The sequence below is a fragment of the Propithecus coquereli genome, unplaced genomic scaffold, assembly GCF_000956105.1.
Source record: "Propithecus coquereli isolate 6110/MARCELLA unplaced genomic scaffold, Pcoq_1.0 Scaffold395, whole genome shotgun sequence".
Lineage (NCBI taxonomy): Eukaryota > Metazoa > Chordata > Mammalia > Primates > Indriidae > Propithecus > Propithecus coquereli.
The window spans coordinates 8,970-20,803 of NW_012149674.1; the positions used below are offsets into that span (position 1 = coordinate 8,970).

The 11,834-nt window shown below is 52.5% G+C and overlaps 1 protein-coding gene across 1 annotated transcript in view; it reads right to left on the bottom strand.

The window, feature by feature from the left end:
• Nucleotides 1-203: 203 nt before the first annotated feature.
• The window catches only part of LPCAT2 (lysophosphatidylcholine acyltransferase 2), a gene marked incomplete at its 3' end in the record, with an annotated part of 161,541 nt that continues 149,910 nt past the window's right edge, over nt 204-11,834 (bottom strand). Inside the window, exon 13 of the mRNA XM_012652655.1 lies at nt 204-539. Within this exon, the coding sequence (XP_012508109.1) occupies nt 204-539 (336 nt within the window). The remainder of the gene's footprint in view (nt 540-11,834) is intronic.

Genomic DNA, 11,834 nt, shown 5'->3' on the forward strand with positions numbered 1-11,834 from the left:
TATCGCTGTCCGAGGTCATGCCTCGATTTCACTCTTCCACTGAACATTCCGATCCTTCTTTTTCTGTGAGCCGTGTCCAGCCCCTTCCTGCACCCCAGACTTGCCACCATGTCTCCTCGTTCTCCTCCCATGTGTAGCCCAGCTCCTGTCCCGGCCACCGCTGCGGACAGGTAGCCCCCCAAATTCAACCCCCACAGCCCCACCAGGCGCTCACCGCCGCCGTTCTTGTAGCAGAGGTAGGGGAAGCGCCACACGTTGGCTAGGTCCACCGCGAAGCCGACCACTGACAGCAGGAAGTCGATCTTCTTGCCCCAGGTCTCCCTGGGCTGCGCGTCGCCGCCGCGGGGCGCCAGGAGGCACTGGACGCCGTTGCGCTCCTTCACCACCAGCAGCTCCGCAGTTTTGCGCGCCCGCAGGGGCTGCTCGGGCGCCAGGTCCTCCCCGCTGTTCTCGGGCTGCACCTGCGGGTTCATCCGCGCCAGAAGCATGGGTGCGGCTGGCGAGAGGGACTTCATTGGTCCCCAGGGCACGCCGAGCCTCTGCTTGGATAAAAGGAAAAGAGGTGGTCACCGGGCCGTTCCTCCCCGCTTGCGCCTCCTGGGACGCCCCAGGAGCGCCAGGGACACTAGGATCAGCACGCGCTGAGCGGACACCAGCTTGCCAGGAAAGGGCGCGCGTCTGTTGGAACACAGAGGTTGTGCGCGCGACTGGGACGGAGCTCGGAGTCGGAGACCGCCCTGCGGGTCCTGCCGAAGACCCCGCAGCGCCCTCCCTCGTTCACCCGCGCTCTCTCGCCCCCAAACGGCGGGGTTTGGACGCACCGAGGCAGAGGTTTCCCAGGGCTGTGACCGGGCCCGGTGCAGCGTGCCGCACCCCTCCCCAGCTCAGGTCTGCGCCACCTCGGCAGCCCCGGGCGCCTTCCCGGACACTTACACCTGTGCACTACAAACTTGCTGCCACTCGGGCTCGCGCGTCCCGGCCCCGGCCTCCCCAGGCCGGTCACGCCTAGCTCGGTCCCGCGCGCAGGGCGCACTGACGTGTCCGGCGGCGAGGCTGTCCCGGGTGCGGTGCGCCCTGCCTGCCCCCGACCCGCCGCGCCTTGCGGGGCTCTGGGGCGCGGCCTGGGGCTGAGCTCCGCCGCGTGGCGCTCGGGCGCGGCCGGGGAAGCGCTGGAGGCGCGGGGCGACCGGCGGGGCGCGGGCTGGCTGGGTCTGGCCGCACCGGGCGGGGGCCGGGCCGGTAATGTAGCCTGCGCCCCAGGTAACGCGCCGATTGCATTAGCCCAGCGCCCGGCCCGCTCCGTCTGGAGCCTGTTAGCGCTAATGGAGACTGACAGCCCGGCCGGGGGTGGGCAGGGGCGGGAGCGCGGCGCGGGCCCGGGGGCGGCGGGAGTCGGGCTCCCGGGGACTCGAGGACCCAGGCGCGCACTCCCTTTGCATCCCGAGACAGGGCCGGGCACGCCGCTCCCAAGGACACCAGATTCTGCCCTCCGAGCGCGGGAGGAGAGCGACCGACTCCCAGAACTGGGGTCTGAGTTCCGTCAGACAGGGGACCCAGAAAGGACAGCGGAGGGGGACGGAGGCAGACAGTGACCAGTACAGCACCGGCTCTGTCATCCGCTGCAGGCCACTTAAGCTACCTGGCCAGAGTTTCTCCATCCACAAAATGGGAATATCCTGCTCGGTGCCCTGCACTGCACACTGGTGGCCAGCGGGCTGTTGGGCGGTTTTAGTGGACTGGTTTAGCGTGTTGACGAGTCAGGAACGAACCCAGGACTCATTCCTACATCTCTGTTCGTTACGGGGCAGGCGGGCAGAGCATTTGAGATTGTGACCCGTCTTCTATGAGGCTGAGAACTGCTATTCGCTCGTTTATTCATTCATGCATGCACCCCTTTACTCGCTGGTTCTTACACGTGCCTGCCATGTGCCAGGCACTGTTCTAGGCGCTTGGGGTACGTTAGCGGACAGCACGCTCAGATTCCTGACGTCCTGGAGTTTACATTCTGTGGTGGGAGACAAGGAGACACAGGAAACATGCTAAATGAACGCATCAAATGTTAGGTGACACGGTGACACGGTGACACGTGCTATGGGGAAAAGTAAAGTGTGATGAGGGAAAGGGGTCAGTGGGGCTGCAGTTTAAATAAGGGGTCAGGGAATCTGAGAAGGTGGCAGTTAAGTACAGCAGAGAGCCATTTGGACCTGGTAGCCATTCCTGGTTATTTCTCTGCCTCGTTCATTCACCTGTTCGTTAATTTATTCATTCATCGAACAATGCCAATCACCTGCTGTATGCCCGAGCAGTGTTGGCTGGGGGGCTGGGGGGGATAGTCCCTGCCTTCCAAAAGCTCCCAGGCCAGTGTGTAAAGAGTCGATCACAACCCAGTGCGGTAGGACTGGTGGTGACCAGGAACCTGTGCAAGTTGGTAGAGCTGAATCTGCAAGAAAGGGTTGGGTGGTGAGCCAAGGAAGCCTCGGAGAGGCGACAGAGCTTACGTGGGATGGGTGGGAGTTTGGATCAGCCCAGCCACACCCGCCTTTCCATTCTTTAAACATTCCAAGCTCTAACCCACCCCAGGACCTTTACACATGCTGTTTCCCCTGCCAGAGTTGTTCAGGTCTCAGTCCAGAGGTCCCTTCCCAACCACTCAAGTCTAAAATATACCCATTCTCCATCATATCACCCTATTTTTTCCCTTCATTACATCACTATCCAAATTTATCCTCTTTATTGGTTTGTTTATTTTATGTTTCCCCTAGGGTGGCACATGAGCTCCAGGAGGGCAGGGATCTTGTCTGTCCTATACAACTAGGGCATCAGTGAGCATGCGAAGTGAATGAATGAATGGCGGGGCACGGGGGTGTTCAGAGCATTTGCACCAGAGGGACCAGCACGACAAATGTCCTCTGAGCAGGACACAGAGGGGAGAAGAAGGGAAACCTAGAGGAATGGTGGTTCTTCCCGGGCCTTCTGGGGGCTGATGACAGGAGGAAGGTCAGGGAAAGGACAGAGCAGAGGTTTCAGGACAAGAGCCCGGAACCGCAGGTTCCCACACATGAGGGGTGTTTGTCTCCTTTGAGCTATGGCCCATCGCGACAGGCCTTTGAGGAAAGCAGGAACAGAATCATCTTTCCATTCAGCAGGTCAGAAAACTGTGGCTCTGAGGGTTCAAGGGACCTTTCTGAGGTTGGAAGTGACAGAATTGAAATGAGAACCCAGGTCTCCTGTTTCCCTGCCTCTGCCCCCTCCACCAACTTATGGATGGGGACACTCGGGATCTCTCTAGCAGTCATGTTCCCCTCCTGTCCTCTACCCACGCCCCATCCATCTGTTATCAAGCCCTGGCCACCCCTCCCCCTAAACACCCAGAGAAGCCCCCTGACCCCCACTGCTGCAGGACCCTGTGGGGATCCCTCTATCTTTTTTGTTGCAGCAGCCTCCTAGCTGTCACCCTGTGCCAGGTATCTTTCTTTCCAGCCATGTGATTGTCACCAGCTGCCAGAGCTCTTTCTAAAACTCACGGCTGACCGCCTGGTATCTCTGCCTAAAACTCCTCTGAGACACCAGCACATCCATGTGACTTAACCCTGGATTACGAGTAATTTTCTTTTCTTCTTTATAAGACTTCTCTGTATCTGCCCACTTTTCTTCAGTGAGCATTTAACACATACAATCAGAAGAAGATAACTCACAATTTTTTTTTTCTTTGAGACAGGTTTTCTCTCTCTATTGCCTGGGCTAGAGTGCAGTGGCATCATTATAGCTCACAGCAACTTCAAACTCCTGGGCTCCAGGGATCCTCCTGCCTCATCCTCCCAAGTAGCTGGGACTACAGGTGCTCACCACCACACCTGGCTAATTTTGGTATTTTTTGTAGAGACGGGTCTTGCTCTTGCTCAGGCTGGTCTCAAACTCTTGGCCTTAAGCAATCCTCCTGCCTCAGCCTCCCAAAGCTCTAGGATTATAGGTGTGAGCCACCACACTCAACCCACCCACAATTTGTAACAATCTTTCCAAGACAATGTCTAGACACCTTCGGTAATACAGACAAGACTCTGCCTGTTTATTTAACCACATCTTCTGCTATTCTAATTCTCTCCTTTTTTTTTCCCCTATAAACCCTTTCCTACCTCCAAAATATCCTTTATCCTCTAGCAACATGGGAGATACCCAACTACTGGTGGTTCCCTGAACACCTTGTGCTTTTTAACACTTGTGGATTTTTAAAAATATTCCATCTTTCTTTTTTCTACCTGGAGGACTCCTATTCATCTTCCAAAGCCTCCGATGTCACCTCCACTGTGAAGCTTTCCCTGATAACTGCTTCCTACAACAGAGTCAAACTTCTCTTTTATACTGCTTTGTATATTTGTCTAGTACAGTTACATGTGTGACTTCCCTGCCAGGGACAAGGACAGTGCCTGATATATCCTGTTGCGTAGATGGTGCTCCAACAAATGTGTACAAGGCAGAACTAGAAGAGATCTTGTTCTTTGATCGGGCTTGGTGCTCTGGCTGGGGTTGTTTGATGTTGGATTCCTCCAGAAGCAGACCCTGAAACAAAGATTTGAATGCAAGTGGTTTATTTACGAAGTGATCCCTGCAGGCACTGGAAGGGGAGTCGGGGAGGTAGACAGGAAAGGGGAGGAAACCAACAGAGGGTGGACTAAGGAGCAGTTACTTGCTGGGGGCAACTGGTGTCCAGTCCCACTGGGGACCTCTGGGAGATCGCACAGAGCATGCTTCAGAGCTATCTCACTCAAGGGGCAAGGAAGCTGGAGTGTTTATCCATGAAGGCTGCCCCAGGGTGTCACCTTCCGAGCATGTCCAGCCCGATAAGCAGATGAGCAGAGTCCCGGGTACTGGCAGCAGGACGATGTTGGGTTGGGTCTGTGTTGGCAGGAACAGTGGATGACGAGGGGTGTGGGCAGGGCCCGGGAAGTGTTCCCTACAGGGGTGGAGGGAGGCACCTCCCCCCCAGTGTGTGCACACCATCAGTGGGCCGATGGGCAAGTCCTGAGAGCCCCACCTCTGCTTTCTGAGGCTGCCGGGGTCCGCAGTGCAGACACCAGGCTGGGACCGTCTCTCCATCTCCAGCCCAGACTCCCTGCCACGACGGGGCCATGTGGCTTCTCTAGGTGCCCTGCTTCCTGCCCTTCCGGGTGGCCTGAGGGCAAGTTGTACACAGGAGGCTGGAGCATTAACAGAGCTGATGTGATCTTAGCGAGGCATCACTTCCACTTACCAGGCACATGGTGACACAGGCCATGGGGTACAAGGCACTGGCTGGCTCTGCGAGTGTGGCTCTGGCCACCTCCCCACAGACACCACGGCCCTGGCACACGAAGGCTGGGCTGGCACTCGTTTGGAACCCCAGGGGCTGGTCCTGAGGACACTATCAGAACCAACACCTCCATTGCACCAGTGGGAAAACTAAGGAAAGAAAGGAGGACACAGTGACATATTTGACTGAATATTGGTCTCTCTCTCTCTCTCCCTTCCCTCTCCCTTCCTTCCTTCCTTTCTCTTGCTTTTTCTTTTTCTCTTTCTTTCTTTCTTGCTTTCTACTTCTGTATTTCTTTTTGTGCTTCTTCCTTTCTTTCTGTTTTGGTCTGGGTACAGTGGACCTGTGTTTCATTGCAGCTGATCTTCCCTGAGTTCGTCCATCATTGGTGTAAGTCGTGCTGCATTTACAAATAAGCATAAAAGGCCCCTCCATAAAAACCCCCATGAACAGAAGTCAGTCTCCCTCAGGACACCTCCCACTAAAGCCTCCTGGGGGTGCTGGAGGCTCCGACTTACCCAGATGTGGCTCCATCCTTAAACTCTTCTCTGCTAACTCCTAACCTAACTGACCACATCCGGGCACCGGCATTAAAGAGCAGCTTTCCATTGTTGGCCTTCACGTTGACCTCTCTGCCTGGACCACTCCCCTGAACTCCACGCGCCTTTATCCAACTACAGACTGGATATCTCTACCTGGGTAACAAAAGGCACTTGAGACTTGCCACATCTAAAGTAGGGTCCTTGACCTCCCCTTCCTGACCCACGCCTACACCTGCTCCTCCACAGTCCCCCACTCCAGGTGATGATGGCATCTTCTTCCTTCTAGTTCGAGGCCACAAACCTTGACCTCAGCCGACAGGGCTGAGCTATGGTCAGACTGCGCAAGGGCTCTGTCCATCCAGGACAATCAGAGCAGGACAGAGTCTCAGAAACCTTCACGGCCAGTTGTACTCTGTTAGAAGACTGGGTGTTCCTTAGGTAATCTGATGACACATGGAATTTCCTTCCGGAAGTATGCACATACACACAGCAGTTTTTAAATTTAGTGTGAAATTTATCATACATGAGAAAAAAAGCATATAAAACATGTATGAATAGTTCACAGTTTAAATAATAATAATAATATGAACATATACAAGAGCCCACCCGCCCCTCCACATTAAGAAATAGAACATCTCCATACCCTACAAGCTCCCGTGTCCTCCCCAATATTACTCCACCCATCTCCTCTCCCCAGTGTAACCACTCTCCTGAGTTTAACAATCATCATTTCTTTGTAGTATTACCACCTTCGAATATATTCCTGAACAATGCATTGTTTAGTTTATTTCTGCTTTGAACTTTATATGAAAGGAATCACACTATAGATGTTGTTCTGCAGCTTCTTTGGCTAAATGTAGTATTTTTGACATTCAACCGCATGGTGAGGAGGTTGGCTGTGGTCCACTCAATTTCACTGTTGTTTACATTCGTTCTCTTGTATGAATAATCATAGTTTATTTATTCATTCAACTGTGAAGGACATTTGGATTGTCTCCAGGTTTTTTCTTTTTATATTTCAAACAATGCTGCCTATAAATTTTTTAACTGCTATGTGCATGTGAGTTTATTCTTCTGAGTGAATCGCTGGTTTATAGGGCATGTGTTTGTTCAGCTCTATCAAGCAACAACCAACTATTTTCTAAAGTGGTAGCACCAGCCGAAACACACTCTAGCAATGTGCCAATTCTTCACTTTCAATTTCTTTACATCCTCTCTAACCTTTGGTATTGTCCAGGCTTTTAACTTTTGCCAGTCTTTCGGGTGTGAAATGGTACCTCATTGTGGTTTTAATTTGCATTTCCTTGACTTCTAATGACATTGAACGTCTTCTCACCTGCCATGGGTCATTTGTGTTTCTTTTTCTTCTGTGAGGTGATGACGCACGTTATTTGCACAATTTACTATTGGCTTGTTTGTCTTTTTCTTGTTGATTCATAGTAGTTCATAATATATTCTGGGAACTGACCTTTGTTATGTTGCAAACATCTTTTCTTGATTGTGTCAGAAGGCTTTTTGCTCTATTTATGGTGACTTTGATAAATAGAAGTTATTACTTTTAACGTAATTTAATGAAGAAATCTTTTCTTTTTAGTTTATGTCTTTATGCCTAGTTTAAGAAATGTTTCCTTACTTGATATTTTCCTAAATTACATTTTAAAATATGACAATTTTGCTTTTCGTATTTATGTCTTTCATCCACCTGAGTTGATTTTTGTGTAGGGTGTGAGTTAGGGATTCCACTTTGTTATTTTTCATAGGATGAACAGATAACAAATTGTCCTGACCTGGTAATTAAGTACTTGCATCTTCTCTGCTGTGATCAGCAGAGAATTCTCTATCATAGACCAAGTTTCCTTGCACAACTGGGTTTTTACTGGGCTCCCTCTTCTGTTCTGTTGGCCTATTTATCTGGTCCTGAGCAACACTACACTGTCTTAATTATGTTGCTTTAAAATAAGTTTTCTATCCAGTGGAGCAAGACTCTCCAGCCCTTTTTCTTTGGAAGTGACTTGGCCATACTTTTTCCTAAAAATTTCAGAATCATCTTACAGAGCTCCATGAACTATCCCGTTGGAATTTCAACTATGATTGCATTGAACCTATCGATCAATTTGGGGAGAATTGGAATCTTTATAGTAGTCAGTCTTCCCACCCAAGAATACAGGGCATGTCTCCACGTTACTGGTCTTCTTTGATGTACACAGCATTTTAATATAGTTTTGGGGGGATTTGCAGACTCCTGAATGAAATCCATCTCAGAATCCCTTAAAATTACTGTACTCTGGAGTCTGAGTTCTCTCTTATTTTTCTTCAGAAAACACTTTCCAGCAGCTTCATCAGTAATACATTTGGACCAAATTGATTCTGAAAATTACCTTCCCAATTCCTTCCTACTTGTCTCACTGGCTCTCTGAGGTCCATTCCTGGGAAACTTACCCAGTTAAGCTTTTTCCGTAGCCTAAAGAGGCAGAACAGTGGAAAGGCTGAAAGCACAGACTTAGGAGTCGCATTGCCTGAATTTTGCTCCTGGCCCGTGCCACCCAGTATCTATGAAATCTCCTCCATGTCTTGGTTTCTTCATCTGCGCAATGGGTCAGATGATGCTGATGATAAGAGATCTCGTAGAATTGCTGAGAGAATTGAATGGGTAAATACACGCAAAGCATTTAGCGCTGTGTCTGGTGTTGCATAAGTGTTACGTCTTGTTGTTGTTTTCAAAAAGTTCAATTTCTCTATGTCTGTGGGAGACAGACAGCTCCTCCAGAATTCTAAGTTAGGTTTATCTGACTTCAAATTACAAGACTGGGATGAAATAGCAAACACGGATCGGTATAACAATTACAATTGATGCCTTTGGAGGTAAAAATTCTAAGAGCTGGGTCCAAAGCTGGGCTTCACTACTTGCCTGCTGAGTGACTTCTGGCTTCTAAGACTCAGTGTCCCTCCACCCCCCACCCCTGTAAAATGGGAACAACAACACCTGTTAAGAAAATCAATGAACAACACCATAGGAAGGGTCACGTGTGTCAAGGCTCTGTTACGCCAGTAGCAGTCATGTCCTCAAAGGTCACTGCTTCTTCCTAAAGACCTTTGCCTCTTTGCTACTTTCCCAGTTCACACCATTCTAGCAGGTTTGGTGAAATTGCAGACTCCTGGGAGCCACCCTAGAAATTTGACTTCAGTGGGTCTGCAGTGGGAGCCAGGAATCTACATGTTTGTGCCATGTTTATTCCTGGTTTAAAAAAAAATTCCAGTATCAGTGACGTGTTTCATGACCTTTTTCCCAAGTTGAGCGTGGCTGTAGCAATTCACACTTGTTTTGCCCAGTCTGAATGCCTTCTTGCCCTCGCACTGGTATGGCCTCTTTCTGCTCTGACCACACTTGGCAAAAACACATAGGCCATTCCTGGCTGAGCTTCCTTTTCCCAGGGAGGCAGTGACAGGGAAGGGAGAAAAGCTGCTTAGTGTTCACTGTCTAGGGGACTGTCTTGGAGGTACCAGGAGCCCCCATCAAACCCCCGAAGCAGGTGGGGGATGGGCAAGGTGATGGAGGTGTGAATCGCACCCTCTTTGAGAGAATCATTGTGAGGCCTCCGCATGGGGTTGCCCACCGTGCAGCCAAGGGCTGGGGGATGCTGTACCCGGTGTGGGCTGGTCCTGCTCTGCCTTGATGCCCAGGATCTTGGCCCTAATAAGCTGCTTAATGATGGTGGCGCAGGCAGGACAACACAGGGGGCACCTGTCTGAGGCATGTTCCTGAAAAGTCCACCTCCTCCTCCTCCTGTATTCTCAGTCCCCAAGACGAAAGCTGGGTGGCCTTAGGGTAAGGGCAGGGCAGTAGGGGGCAGGGCTCAGGGTAATGGTTTAACCCCCACCAGTTTCCTAGAAGGCCCCACCTCTGGCCTCCTTGATGTGGCCTTCAGGGACAGTGACACTCCACTTCCAGGCTGACGGCTTGGGAGTTCACACCCTGGCTCTCCCCAGCTGTGTCGCCCTGGGCTGCTGTGAGCCTCTGTTTTACAAAACGGGGCTTACGACAGTATCTACCCCATAGGGCAGGTGTAAGTCTCAGGCGCAGCGGTGACTGTGAAGTACCTAGGCAGTGCCTGGCACACGCTGGGTGCACGAGCTCTTTGCTAGCCGTTCGACAGTCCTTTCATTGACTGAGCAAGCCGGCTCTGGGTGCTATGCTAAGTATTACTTCATGAAATACTCACTATTATTATTCCCATTTTATGGATTAGAGACTAAATGCTGAAAGTGGTTAAATGTCTAGTCCTAGGTTGCGCGGCTAGAGTGGGCCAGAGGTGGGATTTGAACCCAGACCCAGGCTGGCTCCTGTTCTATCCTGATGTCTCAGCGGCTCCCCGTTGGGTCCCCACCTGCCTCACTGCCCCCTCCCTGCTCAATTCTGCCCATCCCAACGGGGCTGCTCATCCCTTCTGGCTGGGAACCTCAAGGTCATGGCTGATGCCAATGTTGGCTGAACCCCAACACTGTCTGCTTGTCAGACACCGTCTCTTCTGGCCCTTTCTCCTCGAGGAGCTGGAGTCCTTCCCCTTCCAAGGCCCACCTCCTCCCACCGCAAGCCCTCGGCTGCACCCCTCCCACTACCTCCCGGGCCTGCCCCCAACCCCATCCTGTTTCTCCTCTATTTTTCTCCTCTGCTTTCCTCCCCTTTGTCCTGCCCACCTGTCCAGGACGTCAGCATTGGATGCCATCCTCCCTGCCTACAACTGTGTCCTGCTCTTTGCCCTTCCCAGGTCGCCTGAAGAAGGACCCTCCTCTTCTCCACCCCGCTCCTTGCCTCCCTGCCTCCCTGCCTCAGCCTGCCCCTGAGGCCACACGGGTGGGGCAGAATGAGGGCTCAGACTCTGGCTCCAACCCTGGCTCCTGGCACTCCCAGGCTCTGCCCACACCCGCATCCTCTCTGCGGAACATTTATCAGGCCAGCTAGTCCAGCCTCGCCCTGAAAGAGTGGGACGTGCGACAGGTGAGTTCTGATGAGGAGGCTGGGAAGACCTTAGAGTGGCTGTCAGAGGAGGGACCAGGCTGGGCAGGCGTCTTGGTCACCATTAGGCCACCCTGCCTGTTCCAAGGGACACAGAAACACACAAATGCTAGTGCACACACTTACGCACACACTTCCCTCGTGAGGGGACCGGGAGCCGGTTCCCACTGCCCATGTGTGGATGTGGGCCGCTCAGTGGAAGGTGGTTCCCACACTCAGCCCCAATGTAACACACGTTTCCGTGCACACACGTGCTGGGAGAGTGAGCTCGGAGGGGGGGCAGGGAGAGACTTAGGCCTTAGGAGAAGGACCAAGGAACAGAACTGCTGGCCTCTAGAGTGGACATGCAGTCCCCAAGAGGAGGCCATACGTACGTTCTGTGTGGCCCAAGAGCGGGATCAGAGCCCACAGACAAGCAACCCAGGAGTCAGCCCCCGGCTCACGGTGGCCTGGAGGCCCCTGAAAGGGCTGTGTCTGGGATGGCTGAGGGCGCCCCCCGAGGCGTGAGCATGCTGCTCTGCTCCCCAGGTACCCCAGGTCTAGCCCCTGGGAGTACCAGTCACACTGGGGGATGGGGACTGACCCTGGGGACAGAGCTGGAGAAAGGGGTCTCGGAAAGGAAGGGGGCTTTGCTTCAAAGTTTTCCAAATTTTGCTAACAATTTCCCTCTTCTTTTTCCTCCCTGTTCCTGAGCGCACCCCTAACAAGACCTCTCTCCACGCCCCCCTCTGCTTAGAAGCCGGGACGGTCAGAGCTTAAGGGACCTCACGCCTCTCTCCTGAAGGAAAGCAGCGCAGTGCATAGCAGCAGGGGTCCATGGTTTAGATCTGTGCAGGCCCGGCTTTAACTACTACCATGGAGGGGAATGTTCCAGCCCCTGGACCCCTCCCCAGTGGTGTTCCTCCCTCCCACACCTCCCCTCACCAGCCACTACCCTCACTTTGTATATCTGTGGTTTCACTGTACCGTGTCCATGCTGTCATTAGATACA